This window comes from Kryptolebias marmoratus, linkage group LG3 (assembly GCF_001649575.2).
Source record: "Kryptolebias marmoratus isolate JLee-2015 linkage group LG3, ASM164957v2, whole genome shotgun sequence".
In the NCBI taxonomy this organism is placed as follows: Eukaryota; Metazoa; Chordata; class Actinopteri; order Cyprinodontiformes; family Rivulidae; genus Kryptolebias; species Kryptolebias marmoratus.
Genome location: NC_051432.1, coordinates 13111332 through 13125795, shown reverse-complemented (window position 1 = coordinate 13125795; position 14464 = coordinate 13111332). Strand labels below are relative to the sequence as shown.

Genomic DNA, 14464 nt, shown 5'->3' with positions numbered 1-14464 from the left:
TTTAGAATTAGATTTGGCAGCCATCTTGTTTGTCTCTGTGTGCCCTTCCTGCAGGCTGACCTGACCTGACCTGAGCCAGCAGGTCTTCCTTCTGCAGACACTCCCAAGTCTCCGTGGCTGTTTTTCACGAGTTTTCAGCCACTTTGGTTTGACTTTTCCTGCAGCTGCACCTGACTGCCTCCACCCCTCCCTGCTCTTCCTCCTCCTCCTCCTCCTCTTCCTCTCGTCGCATCTGTTCGCATCACTCCCCTCCCTCCTCCTCCTCCTCTGCAGCCCATTGGTCAGGGATCGGTCCTGTTTTCTGACTTTATTTCTTTCCTCCTCGTATTTAATTTATTCGACACTTTCCGGGACTCCCTCAAGGTAAAAGCCGGGCACTTGTTTTTTGTTTATTTTTATTTTTTTTTAAATTTTTGCTCCAGCGGCCACGCAGCTGCTGATGTAACAGCTCCCTCCACAGACCCGGAACCAGACCCAGACCCAGACCAGGACCCAGAACCTCCTCCAGGAGCAGCCGGAGCAGCAGCAGCTTCCCCGGCCGCGGAGAGTCCTCCTCCTCCCGGACACGAGCCTCCACCTGCCGCCGCTGCGACACATGACCGTCTCAAAGGTGACTTCTCCCTCTTTCAGTCATTTATTTCTTCGTGTTGAGAAAGTTGCAGACGCGTTTCGGCCGCCCTGCTCGGTGAAGCGGGGGGGGGTCGTGTTGTTGGGAGCAGCTCCGCAGCCCCGCAGCTCCACCAAGCCGCCCCGGCACCGCCTCAGGGCGGCCACAGAGAGGCGGACACGCCGCGGTGCTGGAGCTCCGGGTCCAGGTGGAGCTGACAGCTGCTCCTGCCTTCTTGTTCTCCATCAGCTGAGCTGCTTCTTGGGCCTTTGGCTTGGGGAGGAAAGGAGGAAGATGTAAAGTGTGTGTGTCTTCATGGGGATCGAACCATCACTGCTTGTTTTCAAACTAATCGAGAAGAAATTAAGTTCTGAAGGCAACAAAAAGGCTTTGACCCGAGCTGGTTCCTGAAGATGCCTCTACATTTGGGAGTTTTCAGGTTGAAGTGTTGGGGTCAAAGGTTACACGACTCACCAACCCACAGGTCTGACCTTTTTTTTTTCAGGTCTGGCCTTGTCCTCAGGTGAGACGTTTAACTGCGTCTTTTCAGGCGTGACTCACCTGGGGAGAGGAGTCAGTCGCATATGTGGGAGCTGAGGCCGCTTAAATGTTGTGGTTTATTTTTTATTTTTTGGGGGGTGGGGGGGTGTCTTACTGTGTCCTCAGTGAGCGTGTCCGCCTCCCAGCCATGAGCCCAGGAGCTGCTGTGGTGCCGCCCGTCTGTGGAGAGGTTCTTCAGCTTCCTCTGCGGCTCCGAGTCCGGACCGGTCCGGATGCGCCACGCCGCTCGGTTTGTCTCTACCCTCAGGGAGCTGTGAGGTCGTCCATGCAGGTTTTGGTCTGCATGGACACCAAAACCAGAAGAAGAAACGGCCTTGAAGGTGACCCGGGCCTGCCGCTATAAGCGTCCACGCTGGCTGCGAGGTGTATGGTTGGTGCTTCCGGATGTGACCAATGATAGGATGGCCACAAGTTACAGGTCACAGGTCGCTCAGTGGGCCACAGGAAGTGAAAAGGCCTCCAGGCTGTCCTGTTTGGGACCTGGCGTGTCCAACAATCCTTCAGGCCCAGCCGGGTGTCTAACGCTGGCTGCCACCCGAGCAGGACTGAGATATCCATTTCTGTCTTTACACCGACTGTGACTGATGTTTCTAATCGAGCGAAATGCAGATCTCTCCCCGTGCTTCTCTTCTTGAAAAGGCTGTCGTTGTGAACAGTTAACCGGAGAACCACAGCGTCACCACTGGACTCGGTGCACGCGATGAAGACAGCGAGGGAAACCTGTCGGCTTCGCCCCGGCGGGTGGTTTGCGCTCTGCCGGGCCAGCAGCCCACCCGCCGCGGCGCTCCTCCATTGTTTTCGCCCACTTCTGACCGAACGTGAGACAAAAGACGGATTGGGAGGGGGGGGTTAGAGAGCCTGGCGTCTAACGACCCGAGGCTAACGTTGACCACGTGGAGCAGCGGGGCAAAGACAATTGAAAAATGTGTGCCATTTTAAGGGCGAGAGGCGGGGGGACACCCTGGACAGGTTGCAAGTCCATCACAGGGACACATAGAGGCAAACAACCACTCACACCTAGGGACAGTTTTAGAGATACCAGTTAACCTAACATGCATGTTTTTTGGTCTGTGAGAGGAAACTGGAGTACACTCCTTTTATATTAACTGATCAGCGTACTGGTGGGCACTGGGGGGAGATGTCTTAGACAAGGACACGCCTGCAGGAGCTGGAGATCAAACCCCAACCCCTTCCGACTGGAAGGCGACCGTCATGTCTTTAAATATTAACAACAAGGGGAACGCCTTTATGTTTTGGCCGACAGCAGCTGGTGTCCCTGCAGAGGAAGAGGACCGACCCGCTGATCCTTCTGGTCTCGGCAGACCAGGCCGTGTTTAGCCGTCCGGCTCCGGCTCGACACGCCCCTCTGCTCTCCTCCCCAGAGCTGAGGCAGATAAGGAGCGAGGTCGGTTACTGACCTCCAGCTCCGCTGCGGTTTCATGCAAACGTTCCCGGCCAAGGCAAAACTGTGACACCCCCTGCAGGTTTCTGTGAGCGGCGTGGGGGACAGCGCTCCTCAGCCACGACTCGGCGTGTGTTCAGGAGGTGTCGGCCCAACACCCGATCCATCCGAAACTGGCACGAGACCAATCTGTTTATGGGCCCAACAAGCATTAGCTTAATGAAGCTGTGGTTTGTGGGAAGCATCCAAGAATTCAACTTTTTGGGGGCTTTAAAAGCCCATGAAGTCTTGTAATGTTAAACCCTTGTACTTAGTTTCGAATGAAGCCTGTTTCGTGTTGGGTCATAAAGCTGGCGTCTTATCTCACACTGTAAACACGTCTGAGATTCCCGCTCTTCGTTGCACCGTTGCAGCTCACGTCCCTGCAGAACCTTCCTAAGCTCGTACCTGAGCGGCACGTCGCTCTGATCGCCGCCATAAATCGGAGGCGTGTTTTCCAGCGAGCGTTTCCTCGTGGCCCGAGGCCCCCGAGGCGGCGGGAAACTCGCCTTCGGAAAACATATTTGTCCAACTGCTGTTGTGAAACCCAATCATTGTGCAAACATTGTGTCACAGTTCTTCTAAATGTAGCAGTATTCTCAATTCCTTTTTTTTTTTTTTTTGTGTGTGTGTGTGTGTGTACAGACTGCTTGAAATGTACAAAAAGACATTAATGATTTGTTTAGCGTTCACTTAAACCCACGGTTCAGGTCGGTTGACGTTGCGCTCTGTGGAAATGTTATGAACAGTCAATATCTTACCTGCTGTAGATGGTCTCTTTGAGCGGCCTCCGTCAGATTAACGAGCGGGACCAAGCCCCAAACAGCTGTTCTCTCACACATTTTATACCAGGTTTATCAACCTTCACGCTGTCGTCAGTTTGGCATCAGGCTGTTGTTCCAGCAGGAATAATCTGATTTGATTTGATTTATTTTTGTTAACAGGAAGTGCCTCAGGCTGCACCAGTAGTGCTAAGAGCCAGTTGCCTCCGCAGCTATTTGCACCAGCAAATACCCAGAGGAGTATTTGCGTCAGCAGCGGCCCACTTTGGTCCCGGTACCGCTTGAATTAGCCGTTAGCTCGCCAGTTTGGTCAGAAGTAAACTTTATTTCTTCAAAGAGCTGTCCTCAACAGGTAAGATATTAGTTGTTCAGAACCCGGCTGCTATCATGTGGATAAAAGCTGATGTTTCCTGGACTTGAAACCGAGTTTAAACCCGCTGAGGACAGTCCAACATAGCCACCGAACAGACGGGGAAGTTGTTTCCGTTAATTGGGGGACTAATTCAGATGCAATTTTTTAAAAAATGAAATAATATAGTTACTCTCCTAAAGTTTCTCCGGAGCTATAAAGACCAAAACATAATTCTGCCTGCGCGCGAGTTCCAGTCCCGCTAATGAAAACAGCGTTTTGATGGTGAGCTCATCTGTGTGTGTCGTCGCCATGGCAGCAGCCCGACTCACCGCCTGCCAGCGGTGGACTTGGTAAACCGGTGTTTACTCTGTGCTCACGTACTCGGCGGCCTCTCTCAGAGGGACGACGGCGTCCGAGGAACACCGCGGCTTGCCCCGAAGGGTTCGATCGCTCAGAGAGGGGGGGACGTCCGGTCCTCCTCGTCACGTGGACGCGGACAGCATTGTTCCAGCTGTTGACCTGAGCGTAAAAGAAGCATTTGTGGCGCTTGCTGCGTGCAGAGCATGGAGCCGTGACTCACGCTGTCAGAGCAGAGGGGCGGATTATGAAGCCGGTTCAACGCAGCTGGGTTTGATTTGTGTTAGCTGGCTCAACAAAGCCTGAGACTTCTGAGGTAACCAGTCCTGCAACAGTAGTTCTCGCCCACCGAGGGAGGCCTCTGTGTGTGTGTGTGTGTGATCATCTTAGACTATAACTCTGCCAGGAAAGGCAGCAGGTGATATGCATTTCTTCATGCTCTGATCAGCAGATTGATTCTGAAATCGTGTCGTTAAATAAATATTGTACAACCTGTCGATCATTAACAGAAAAGTCGGCTTTTGTTCAGGTTCATATCAGAAGTTTTGTCTCATCGCAGCCTGTGGGTGTTCAGATAGTCTGAGCTGCCAAAAAATAACCCAAAAAAGAAGAAAGACTAGAAATCCTTCTGTGTCCGAAGCTGCAACCAGCGAACATTTAAACCCAGACTAATGATCATTCACTGAGTTACTGACTGAATGTTCAGCTCTTTGAGTTTGTGGTATCTCTGCAGTCATTATTGTGGACGACGCTGCTGATCGAATCAGAAACTGCCTGAAGCTAAATGAGCTCGTCTCATATTTTATCTGCGGCTCCTTCTTCTTCTTCTTGACCAGACTTTGTGTCTTCAGAAGGAGGAGAACCTCACTGACATCTGGTGCAAAAGCCTCCTGAACAAAACCCGTCAGGTTTGACTCGAGGCCGCCCGCCGACACTGTCCCCGAGCGTCAGGCTGGAGCAGCTCTTTATTTGAGTCCTGTTCCCCCTCAGACTGACCGGGAGACGATTAACTCGGACGTTTTGGTGTGCGTCATGTCATCTCGAAGCCTGTTCCGTCCTTAGCGTTTCCTAGATTTTGTCTGGCACAAGAATAGAACATTATTAAATATTTTATTTAACTATTTAGACAACTCTCAGCTACTACCACATCAGACTTTTAGCTCAGCATCTGTAAAAATGACAGACTTGGAGCCATTTTTGTGTTTTGTCCATTTTTCACAGTTTTAGGGGTTTGGTCAGTTTTTTCTCTCTCGTTTCTGTCACGTATGAATATGAACTCGTAAGCTGGTGTTTTATCACAGTCGGTGGTCATTTTTGTTGTGGCACATCGTTTATGTGCTGTTTCTCTAACAGACAAACAAACCCAAAGAAAAAAACATTATTGCCTCTTTGCCTTTGGTGACGGGCGATAATAACCTTTTTTATTTTAGCTTTTTGTGGATCCATCAGCTTGTTGTTTTTGTATTTTCTTTTGTCACTCAGCACTTGTTTTGCTTCACATTGAAGCGACCAGAGTGAGTAAAATATGAGGCAGGCTTTGTCTCTCAGAAGGAAATCTGCTGCTGCATGTAAAGGCTGATCACTGTCCTCCTGACAATGCTTTTGGAAATCCTGAAATGCTCTTACATAACTGAGGCGGCTCCGCATGTAACGGCCGAGCTGCTGAAGACCAGGAGCTGCTGTCCTGAATGAACAGAGGTTCGCGGACAAGAAAAACTAGCCTTTTTGAGGACAAAACCTCAGAAAGACTTGTTCGGATTTGGTTGTGTCAGACGGCGGGTTGTTCCTGCAACGTTTCCGACGTGACAGCTGTCCGACTGTTCCGGGATTATCTCCCGCTGCTCCCACGTGGAGAGGATTATTGTAAGAGAAAAAAAAAAAATGGATCCAGATTCTGCAGATTTGTCCTCTTCGACCTGCAGGGACGGTGGTGATCCTGAAGTCGATTTAAACATCTGGCGCTTTTATTACCACTTCATCAAAGACCGACCAGAACTTTACATCCAGCTTTTCACTTCTGCACAAATCTGTAAACAACAAAAACATCTGGGCGTTTGGGTTTTACTTCCTTTTAAAGAGATTTAACATAACTTATTGGTCTTTAATGCAACATAACGTGTCCTGTTTAGTAATGCTGATTAGCTCTCAGTGTCATGTGACCTGCCCCCAGGGTCTTATGGGATACGTTGTGAAGCCTGTTGACAAGTCCTTCTGGTTAGTAATTAGTTAAACAAGCTACTTCCTGGTTAAAGCAGTGTGCGTGTGGTTGGGAGCTGCTTTGGGGTAAAGATTTGTTTTTGCATGCTGGTGATTATTAATAACAATAATAATAACCGCCAGTTAATTTTTAACTCAATACCAAAAGGTTTGTGGTTATAAAAATGGCCCGTTGCAGCGCGGATCACCTCATCGTTTTAGAACAAATGAAACTTTTGATATTTGAGAAAGAAGCACACAGAATACGACACGTTACCTCCTGATTCTTTTAACAAATATGACCCATCTTTATCAGCTACCTGCGCTCACAGGGATCACTGTTCAGAGCTAAAAAATGTGCTCATTCCAAACGACTCGTTTTGTCGTCCGGTTTGCTCGAGGCGGGGAAGAAGGCGCTCGTTTTTTTAGAAAGCCCACTCCAGCGTGAACGAAATAAACTTTGCAGACTGCAGTTCTGCAAACAAACAGTGATGCTTTTTTTTAGCAGAAAAATGGAAATGTTTCACAGGGTTTGAATATGAAATTTGCATACCTGCTCTGATCTGATCCTCTGCTTCCTCTCCTCTAAAGAAAATATGGTCGAAACCTGTTGGCGCGCAGGGTTAATAAAGGGTAAATAAACCTCCATTTTTCTTTAAAGGTAACTGGAGAGGTCTGTGTCGTCTTAAAGGTTTCGTTTCCAGTATTAGTCTTCTGCACCCTCTGCGATCGTTTACATAAATCGTCTCATGAAGACAGTTTGAAAGGATCTTATTAATTTATTTTTTAAACAAAGTTATCGGCTCTTAATCCATTAATAGGAGGCATACGTTTTTAGCAGCATTTCAAGCTTCACCTCAAATCAGCTAAAACCAAGTAAGCAGCGGTGTTTACACGCGGAGTGTGATTGTTTTTGTGAGGCAGATGGGTCAGCAGAGTCTGATTCATTATTCATGGGTGTAAGTGGATGGCCTCCTCCACTCGTGTGTGTGTGTGTGTGTGTGTGTTTCCTGTATTGATTGTCAAGCTTTGAGAGTGGCTCTAATGGTTGAACCTCCCTGTAAAACGCTGTTGGACCAAATGTTGTGTTGCTCTCAGACAACAACAGATTCGATTTGCTTAACCCTACATGTTTGCTGTTTGTTTTCCTTTGATTCTCATTGAAGGCGTTCAGTTCTTCAGTTTGTGAGCAAATGTTTGTAAGACTTTTCAAATAGGTTTCTATTGTTAGTGTCTTATCTGCCTCCAGGCTAGGCTAACGGCTAATGGCTAACCAAACAAGGACACGTTTTTAAATCAGCTTTCAGGCTTATAAAACAACTGTTTCTCAAAAATGTCATAATTGGTGTGAAAGACCGCTCCGTTAGCTAATAATAAACCTCGACTCGGCGCGACCCGGCCCGGGTTCAGAGGCTTTCCATCAGGCGATCCTACCCACTTCCGGCCACGTCGCCAGATGAGTCATGGCAGTGACTGCTTGAAAACCGCCATTTTCTACAGCCAACACCGATTTGCTTTTATCTAACGTTAAGCCTTTTCACCTTCTCCATACCGTGACCTCCATGTCCTCCATTGTTGGGAGTCGCGACCCCTTTCCGACCTTGAACGTGACGTGAGTGTGTGGAGGAAACAGCCGGATGGCGTCACTGGTTCGATGAGCACGGCTGGGACAAACACGGCGTCACAGAGCCGAGGTGGACCGGCTCAGATCGCTCGGTCGATTATTTGAGACGGCGGGAAGCGGCCGCACCTGAGCGTGCTAAGCCTGTTCAAACGACGGCCGATACTTAAAGCTAGCTTTTAAACGAACAAATCGTGTTCACCGTTGGTGGGGGGCGGGATGGCAGGACAATATTTCTCATTTTTCAGAGCCTTATGTGCTTAATTACTTCAACAGAAAATGTTCCTTTTAGAGAGAAAATAGGGATAATTTTGAGCTTTAAACTTTATGTGAACTGATCCACATAGAGTTCTGGTGCTAAATTATGTTTTTTATCAGGTTTATCGTGCATAAATATTAAAATGTAATGTTTATGGGCCAAAATGGAAAACCGTAACCAGTTTATCTCGTTCAGATTGCTCGCGATGATTAGTCGTAGTCAGTCAGTGAAAATAACCCATTCAAGTGATATTTTTGTACATTTTTCACAGTTTGTTTGTTTGGTTTTGTTAATGTTCTCGTCGGCAGGCCTCAGCGGGTCAGGGCGCTGCCCTCGCTGCGTGCGGAGACGGACGCAGCGGCGGTAATGCAGTTAGCTCATGGCAGGGATCCGATAACAGGGTGTGCGCCGCAGCAGCGTGCCGTCTGGCTCATTGTTTACAGAAGGGAGGGAGCGTCCGCGGCAAGGCGAGCTAATCCCCTCGAGTCAAAGAAAGTGAGTCTCACCTTGACGACAGTCGCCGCGGACAGAGCGGCTGAGGCTCATAAACAAGTTCGTCGAACGCCGTCTCAGCTCTTTTTGGTGTTTCACGCGGCTTGTATAAAGCCAGGAAGCGGTGATTTATGCGATTCAAAATGCTTCTTGGAACTAAATTTAGAACATCAGACCTGGTTTCATGCATGTTTCCCCTCCTCTTCCTCCTCCTCCTCCTCCTTGTTCCTCTCGGTCTTTGATGCTGAATATTTTTAGTATGAAATGAATTCTGCGGAGGCTGCTGGCTGTCTGCAGAGCAGCTTCGTGCAGCTGTGATTAACATGAGATTATAGAAACCCTCGCCAGCCAGCGACCCGATCCCTTCTCTCTCTGTGCTGCAAAGTGACACCAGCCGTAATTACAATCAATTAATATGACGTGTGGGAGATGACTTCTCACAGCAGAAACGGATTTACGTAACCTTCTTGAATTAGAGGCCCAGCGTTCCTCAAGGGAGTGCGCGTTGCCCGCCGTGCTTTCGTGCCAGACTTTTAGACACCGTTCGTCTTTTCTGTTGAGAAAAGAGCAGAGGCTAAAACGGCTTTGAGCATGGCGTGTTAGCACTCAGAGAGGCGCCGAGGACGACCCTCAGCTACTACCACAGCGAGTTCTAGTTTAAAAGCTGCACAAGTGACCGAGTTACAACCGTTTGTGTTTGAGGTCGATTAGCTTTGGCAGCCATCTTGAATTAGTTTGACTCCAAGTGTTAAGGTGTTCATGTAGAGCAGTGGTGTCCAACCCTGGTCCTCAAGGGCCACCGTCCTGCATGTTTGACTTGTTTCTCTGCTCCAACACACCTGATTTGAATCAATGGGTGATTAACAGGCTTCTGCAGAACATGAAGAGGTGATTTAACCACTGAATCAGGTGTGTTGGAGCAGAGAAACAAGTAAAACATGCAGGATGGTGGCCCTCGAGGACCAGGATTGCCCACCCCTGATGCAGAGTTTGAACCATCCATCCAGTGGTTCGAGAGATATTTTGCTAACAGGCGGACTCTAATAGTTAATGCCAACGACGAAGGATTATATGTTGGGAATGATTCTGACTTACTGTCGTACGAAATATGAGCTCATTCTCCGTAAAATTGAGTTGAAGCCATCTTGAATGGGACTCTAAAAGCTAATCAGTTGTAGGCGTCCATCCAGTGATCTTCATTTCTCAGAGTTTCAGTGGAATCCTTCCACTGGCTTATGAAATGTTTATGTAAAACGTTTATCTATGATTGGGGAAAAAAAAAATTGAACAGCTCTGACTTGCAGCCAGTCAGCCGGTTTCAGCTTACCTGGATGACTTCCAGGAAGCTTTCCAAGAAATCAGATCCACCTATCATGTGTTCCTGTGGGAAGTGGGTATGAAGTCACGTGACTTGTCAAGTTGCATGCCGTCAAAAGCAGAGGAGTTGGAAAAACATCTGCGCCGTCCGTACTTCGGCAACCATAGCAGGAAGTCCTGCAAGAGGAAAGAAAGCACCGGTGAAGCTGCTGACTGTCTGAGGCTGCTCTGTTTCTGTATGTGTTTAAAAACTGACCTGAGCTGTTTTGTTTTTTTATTTGTAAAATGATTGACTTGTCCGACCGCACTTGAAACCTTTGTTTACAGCTTTTTGGCATGCAAGGCGGCGGTCAACGCGATTTTCTTGAAGAAATGCCGGTTTTCGCTGTTTTAGCCTCCCATGGCTGCCAGACCTCCTCATGAAACCTTCGATTCTTCGTGGCTGCGATCGTCACGGCGAGCCCGTGTGCACCGCGACAGAAAGAGGTGTCGGCCCGGCGTGCACGGGGCGCCAGAGCCGGCGTCGGCACGCGCGTACAGCCGTGACATCACTAAGTGGGAGCTGTTTCAAAAAAANGGGGGGGGGGGGAGGGCTGAATCAGATGTGGGAGAACAAAGTGCGGCTGTATGAACACGCAGACGTGAGTCATGTCAGCCGTCTGAAGGTGAGCTCACCGCCACACAATGTTCTCCCGGCATCCATGTGATGAAATCTGCCTCAGCAGCCGCAGGCACCAGCTGCTGGGTTTCCAAGTGAGTAACGCACGACTTATCGGATGCCTTTTTGTTGCCTTCGCCACCTCCCGTCTGCTGATTGTCGTCTCGCCTTCGATGGTTTTCAGCGATCGGATCACAGACAAGCAGAAAGTCGCCCTCCGATCCGCCCTGTCCGTCGCTCTGAAGGGTCAACGAAGGCGTTTAGAAGAGGCAGCCAACACGTGAGGGATGTGTGAGGCTGATTTATGACGGGTTGGCTGGGAAACGCTGCCCGGCTTTGGAGAGAAACGTTCATAATCCTGATTTTTATCAGCCTTTAGGCTTTGGAGCCTGCAGAGCTTTACGAGTTACGTAACGGCAGACGTGTGCAATCTTGATTACAGCTGGCACGGAAAACATTTCATCGAAACTTTTATCTTTAATGCATCTTTTTTTTTTGCTTCCTCATTTGTTTCTGTTGCACAAGCGACCAGATTGTGTCCAGTTTCATCCTTGGGCTGATAATAATCTGAGATGAAAATCAAAAAGCTTTGTTCTTTCTGCCCAGAAGTTATGAAGACGGTCCAGTTTTAAGCTCGGATGCTGAGCGAACCACAAATTTAAACAGAGTTAAGTTTTTAAAAAGTAGCACAAGGCTTTTTATATATCACATAATGTCCGTGATGCAAATTATTATTTCATCCAAAATGTCAAGGATGGCATACAGTGATAATATTTAAAAGTTCAGCTTTGCTGTAACTTAATAATGCAACTTTTTCTGACAGCTCCCGTCACATGTGGGGCTCCCCAAGGGTCCATTCTCGGTCCAGTACTTTTTTCTACACTTGTGCTCGATGGGATCCTTATTAAATTTTTTTTTTTTTCAATTTACATGTTGATAACTCTTAAATCTGTCGTCCCCATCAGGAATAAAAACAACCTAAAGTTACCTTGAAGAGTTCGCTGTACTGTCTTGATGACTTGAAATCATAAACGGCACTAAACTTTGTTAATCTAAATTCAATTAAAAATGGATTTAAAACTTTCTGGACCTCCAGGACTTTCAGTTCTCCTGCTGTAGGGATATTAGAAGGCCTATAAAACATCTCCAAGTAATCATTTTACAGCATCCTTTTATTTTATAAACACTGCAGGTGCTGTTGTCGGAGCCAGTCTCTCCTGCTGAGATGAATCCTTTTCTCATTCGGTGACTGACCTTTGACAAGCAAACACAAACGAGTCCGCAGCTCGTCCAGTTTAGCCTATTTGCAGTTCATTTCAGAATAAATATTATTATTTATTATTAAGTCTATATGTGGGTTAACGCCCTCTTACATTCTTACATCTTCGTCTCTTTACCGTTGCTTGCTCCAGAGAGGCCCGTGAGCTCAGGAGAACATCCCGGAGGCAGCGAGGAGCAGATTCAAGCCCAGAGGAGGTCAGGTTTCTGCTGCAGCTGCGTCCAAACAGCTGGAAACTCGTTTGAAGCTCCGCCCATCAGGAGACTGATAACCCTTTTAACACAGAAACGTCAAACTGCACAGCTGGACACCTCGCGGGTCGAGGATGATCCCTTTTGATTTTAAAGTCACGGGGTTAAAGGTCAAGGTCACAGGTGACCCCTGTGGGAACACCTTGTCCGTGCTCTAAAGCTGCAGCCATGTAACGGAGGATTGTCAAGCCGCACAGCTGGACGCCTCGCGGGTCGGGATGATCCCTATTGATTTCAAGGTCAGAGGGTTAAAGGTCAACCCTTTGTTCTCTGGATCGTACCTCCAGACGAGCGTATTACGTACCGTCAGCCGTACCCTTGCTTTTTTCATTTCATGAGTTATTTAACTTAAAAAAACTTTATGATTTGCCGTTTAAATTTTTTTTTTTTATCATTTTTATTCTGTTTTACTGTTTTTTATCCGTATTTTTAATTATCTTGTTCACTCAAACTCTGTGTCTGCTTCTAAATAACTTTACCATGACACAACTTGTGGTCCACATTTCAGCTGTACGAGCAGTCGGCCCAGTTTCTTCAAACGTGCCATTTCTTTGTGACATTATCTGAAGCGTTATTGATGGTCAAGACAATAATTTAGACATGTTCATAGAAACCAAAGGCCTCCCAGCTGCGGTCACTGAGCGTTCAGCGCCTCCAGCCTCAGTTTGGGGACTGTAAACAGTCTGACATCGTCTGCGACCACAAACACTTGTTTGATGAATCTTACCGGGAACGTGACGTTACTGAACCAACTACAGCAATAAATGAGATTTATATTTTGCCACGATATGTGAGCTTCTAAATCCCAGTTGCCTCTGATAAAACGATAAAAGGTTTAGTGTCCGTTTTCATCAACAGTGGGAATAAACCAAGGAGCTCGCTTGTTTACATCCGGCTGAGGTGCGGCTCCACATTTGCACAGTGAAGCAAGAAAACCCCGGTGTCGGGCAGCATGCAAATTTATGGTAAGCAGAAGAAAAAAAAAAACCCCAGCTTGATGGTTTTCGTCCTCCTCGGCGCCGTGTCAGAAACTTGACGCAGAGTCACCGTAGCCCTGACTTGACATCTGCTTTCAGAGAGACTCCTGATGGAGGCTTGTGTGTACTCTGCAGCTCAGCAGTTTCAGCTTCCCGGCTGCACATGTCCGCTTCCACGCATTTCCCCGGGAGAGCTCTGTTTGCTCAGAAGGCGAACGCTTCACCGTGCGCCAGTGCGTCGAACACAAAAAGCCCGAAACCCCCTGGCTGCAGGAGCGATTAAGTCCTCGAGCACAGGTGACAGGTGCTCTCGCAGTCAAAACACAGTCGGACGGCTAATCAGCGACGGCGTGACGTAAAAGGTGGAAGGTCGCCGTGTCTCTCGAGCGTCTGAGGTTTTTGACCCGTTTTCTCACAGCAGCAGGTTATTAGCCTGCCTCTGATCTGTGATTAAAGGGAGTCGCAGGCTTTTAGGACCGCTGCCCTGTCTTTAGTGATAATTTCCGCACAAAATAGTAAAAGCTGAGCCCGGAGCTCGATAACAAAAGCACAAGCCAGGAATCCACGTTGTCTGCAGAGACGAGGCACGCCGTCCAATCATGTCGCTCTCTGTGGAGTTTATGCATTTAAACTTTTCACAGAGTCGCACTGAATTGAGTGTAACAGGAGACCCGATGTCTTTTTAGGTCATTTTTTCTTTTTATGTAAATATTCCGATTATCGCCTGCCGCAGAGGTGAAGGTGGACGATTTGGTGTCTGCCTGTTTCTGTGTGTGTGTTACCAACATATCTCATGAACCCCTGGATAAGTTTTAAAGAAACATTCAGGAAAAAATCACAGTGACATTTGGACACAAAAATGGTTAGACTTCACTTTTACAGTTTAAAGAGTTCAAATTTGATTTATATATTGCATGAGGTTGCACTTTTGCTCATTTACAAATATTCTACTTTAACTTTCTCAACGTGACGACCCGAGCTTCAAACTCAGGCACGAAAGGCGGCGAGTGATGGGCATCCCTTCGAGAAATAAAAGGCCTTTTCACTTTAAAAATCCACGACTGTGAAAATCCTTCCATGTCGCGGAGAGAGGAGTGCGTCCGCGGTTAAAAACGCTCTGAACAGATTGTTGGGTCAAACTCCAGCCTTTGATGAGCCAGCAGCTTTTCACGTCTTCATCAGCGTGTGTCTTTATCTCCGAGACACTTTATGACCGTTGGACTTTGTCGCCGATTTTTGGGAGTCGTGTTTGTGCCAAATTAACCTTATCAGTAAAGATGTGTGTGTGTGTGTGTGGGGGGGGGGGGGGGGGGG

At 47.8% G+C, this 14464-nt stretch overlaps 1 protein-coding gene across 1 annotated transcript in view; it reads left to right on the top strand.

Moving 5' to 3' along the window:
• The first annotated feature begins 241 nt into the window (after positions 1 to 241).
• coro2a (coronin, actin binding protein, 2A) overlaps positions 242 to 14464 on the top strand; it is a 32301-nt gene continuing 18078 nt past the window's right edge. Inside the window, exons 1-2 of the mRNA XM_017408556.3 lie at positions 242 to 363; positions 461 to 610. Coding sequence (XP_017264045.1) covers positions 596 to 610 — 15 coding nt within the window. The 5' untranslated portion in view covers positions 242 to 363; positions 461 to 595. The remainder of the gene's footprint in view (positions 364 to 460; positions 611 to 14464) is intronic.